This window comes from Priapulus caudatus, unplaced genomic scaffold (genome assembly GCF_000485595.1).
Source record: "Priapulus caudatus unplaced genomic scaffold, Priapulus_caudatus-5.0.1 Scaffold1604, whole genome shotgun sequence".
In the NCBI taxonomy this organism is placed as follows: Eukaryota; Metazoa; Priapulida; class Priapulimorpha; order Priapulimorphida; family Priapulidae; genus Priapulus; species Priapulus caudatus.
Genome location: NW_014578665.1, coordinates 3,561 through 5,835, shown reverse-complemented (window position 1 = coordinate 5,835; position 2,275 = coordinate 3,561). Strand labels below are relative to the sequence as shown.

At 53.4% G+C, this 2,275-nt stretch overlaps 1 protein-coding gene across 1 annotated transcript; it reads left to right on the top strand.

Annotated features, from left to right (window-relative positions):
- Positions 1-858: 858 nt before the first annotated feature.
- LOC106817131 (nonsense-mediated mRNA decay protein 2-like) lies at positions 859-1,805 on the top strand (the record flags this gene model as incomplete). The annotated part of the gene is made up of 2 exons (XM_014821777.1): positions 859-936; positions 1,344-1,805. Coding segments are annotated over exons 1-2 (540 nt in total), but the record flags the coding sequence as incomplete, so codon positions are not given.
- Between the last annotated feature and the right edge of the window lie 470 nt (positions 1,806-2,275).

The following is a 2,275-nucleotide window of genomic DNA, read 5'->3' as shown; positions in this document are numbered from 1 at the left end:
AGAGAGAGAGAGAGAGAGAGAGAGAGAGAGAGAGAGAGAGCGAGAGAGAGAGAGAGAGAGATAGGGAGAGAGCGCAAGAAAAGACTATAGAGTAGAGGAGGAGAACAAGAAAAAGGTGGAAATAGAAAGAGGTAAAAGTGTGAGTGGAGACGAGGTGTTGACAACGTCGTCTGCTGACGTCTAACTGTAGAATGTACAAATACGAAGGTTAGAACGATGCTATAGCTATACGCACACGATACATCTGAGTGTTGGGTTGGCTGCTGACGTGGGCTCTGAGTTTCTATTACAATGACCGGTAAACTCGGTAGCAGAGCGTCGTCTGTGCTGTGCGGTCGTATGTGCTATGTGCTGCATGCTAGTCGAATAAAAATCAATGGGAAGTGAATTTAATTTAGGGGCTAGACATTGAAACGTCCACCGCCCCTTCCCCGTACACGTGTCGCACGTACCACTATAGAATGCGCTGTTCTAGATAGGCGCCTGTTACATGATATCTTCGTCTTCCGGTGGCACGCGCGCGTTAGGGACAATTTATCGATGAATACGGAACGCGCCGTCAAATATTGTCACACTAACAAGCTACTCGAGTTATCGCTTTTCTGAATTTCGAGTCACTCACGAAATTGGTCACGACATCTCGGAAGCTCAACCAGTTATCCCAGGTAGAAAACAGTGAGATGATGATGATGGCGACGACGATCATGATGACGATGAAGATTGCGATGACGATGACAATAGGGACGCCGGTGATTGCTGCTGCTGCTGCTGATGATGATGATGATGATGATAAACGATGATTCTGAACTGACGATAACAATAGGTATGACCATAGCAGTGACCATGCAAATAACGATAATGAGTGACGACGCTAGTAATGATGTTGGTGTTGGCGATGACCATGACGATGACGACGACAGTGACGATATCGATAAGGTTTTACGTAGGGACACCGACGTGTGTGTAAGGAGAAGGAATATGACAAACGCCTTTAACCCCCTCACAATAATCACAGCGTGTGTGTGTGAATGTGTGTGTGTGTGTGTGTGTGTGTGTGTGTGTGTGTGTNTCCCCTTCACCCATCGTACATGTCCTCCCCTTCACCCATCGTCCATGTCCTCCCCTTCACCCATCGTCCATGTCCTCCCCTTCACCCATCGTCCATGTCCTCCCCTTCACCCATTGCCCATGTCTTCCCCCTCACCCTCTTGCTCTTCCTTTTCCCTCTCTCCATCCCTGTTTCTGTCGCTCTCTCTCTCTCTCCGAAACTTCCTAGTTCCATTCCTTCCCTCCATCCCCTCTCTCACGCTCTCACGCCGTTTCTCCTCTTCCTCTTCCGTCAGCCGAACGAGGAGGAGCCGGAGGAGGTGAACGACTCTGACGGCGTCGACGCCGACGAGGACGACGACGACGGCGGCGCCGACGACAAGATGGCGAAGCTGTGCGACGAGGACGCGGAGGTTCTCGCGAGGCTCAAGCGGCAGGAGCGTGAAGAGCGCGAGGAGATCGAGCGCGAGCTGCGCGATCACAACGACGCGCTGCGCGCCGCGCAGGAACAGCAGCGACGCGCCGAGATGCTCCACGCCAACCGTCACCTCATGCACGCCGCCGCCGCCAGCGCGGTAGGTGGCGCCGTCGAGCGCCCGCTGCCGCTCTCCGCGTCGACGCCGCCGCCCGTCGCCGCGGCGGCGCCCCCTAGCTCAGGCCACTTTGCGACCCACAACACTACCTCTCCGAATTCCTCTGCGGGGTCGCACGAGGGTGGCGGCGCAGAGACGTGGTCCTTCCGAGAACAATTCAAACAGGTAGGTGCACGCGCGCGCGCGGCGCTGGCGCGGGATGCTCGCTTGTTTTGTTTTTCAGTGTGGTACGGTGTCGCCTGGTGGTGAGTTTCGGTGGGAGGTGGAGGGCGAGCGGTGCGTGGTGGTGAGGACGTTCGATTGTTTCCGGTGGGCGATGGGGATGCTCGATTGTTTTTGCGAGGAGATGGGATGTTAGTTATATGTGCTGGTTGGGATGTTCACTTGTTTTTGGTGAGAAATGGGTGCGTGAGACGTGTGGTGGTGAGTATGCTCACTTGTTTCTCAGGAGACGGTGCTCGAGTCATATGTGGCGGTGGTGGCCCTCGTTTATTTTTTGGTAGGAGATGGTCATGAGATTATTAGTATTAATAATCCACATGTATTAGTGGGGATGCTCGCTTGGTTTTTGGGAGCAAGAAATTAGTGAGAATTGCCATCCATCACCATTGTAGACGTTTTTCAGTCTTCACTGA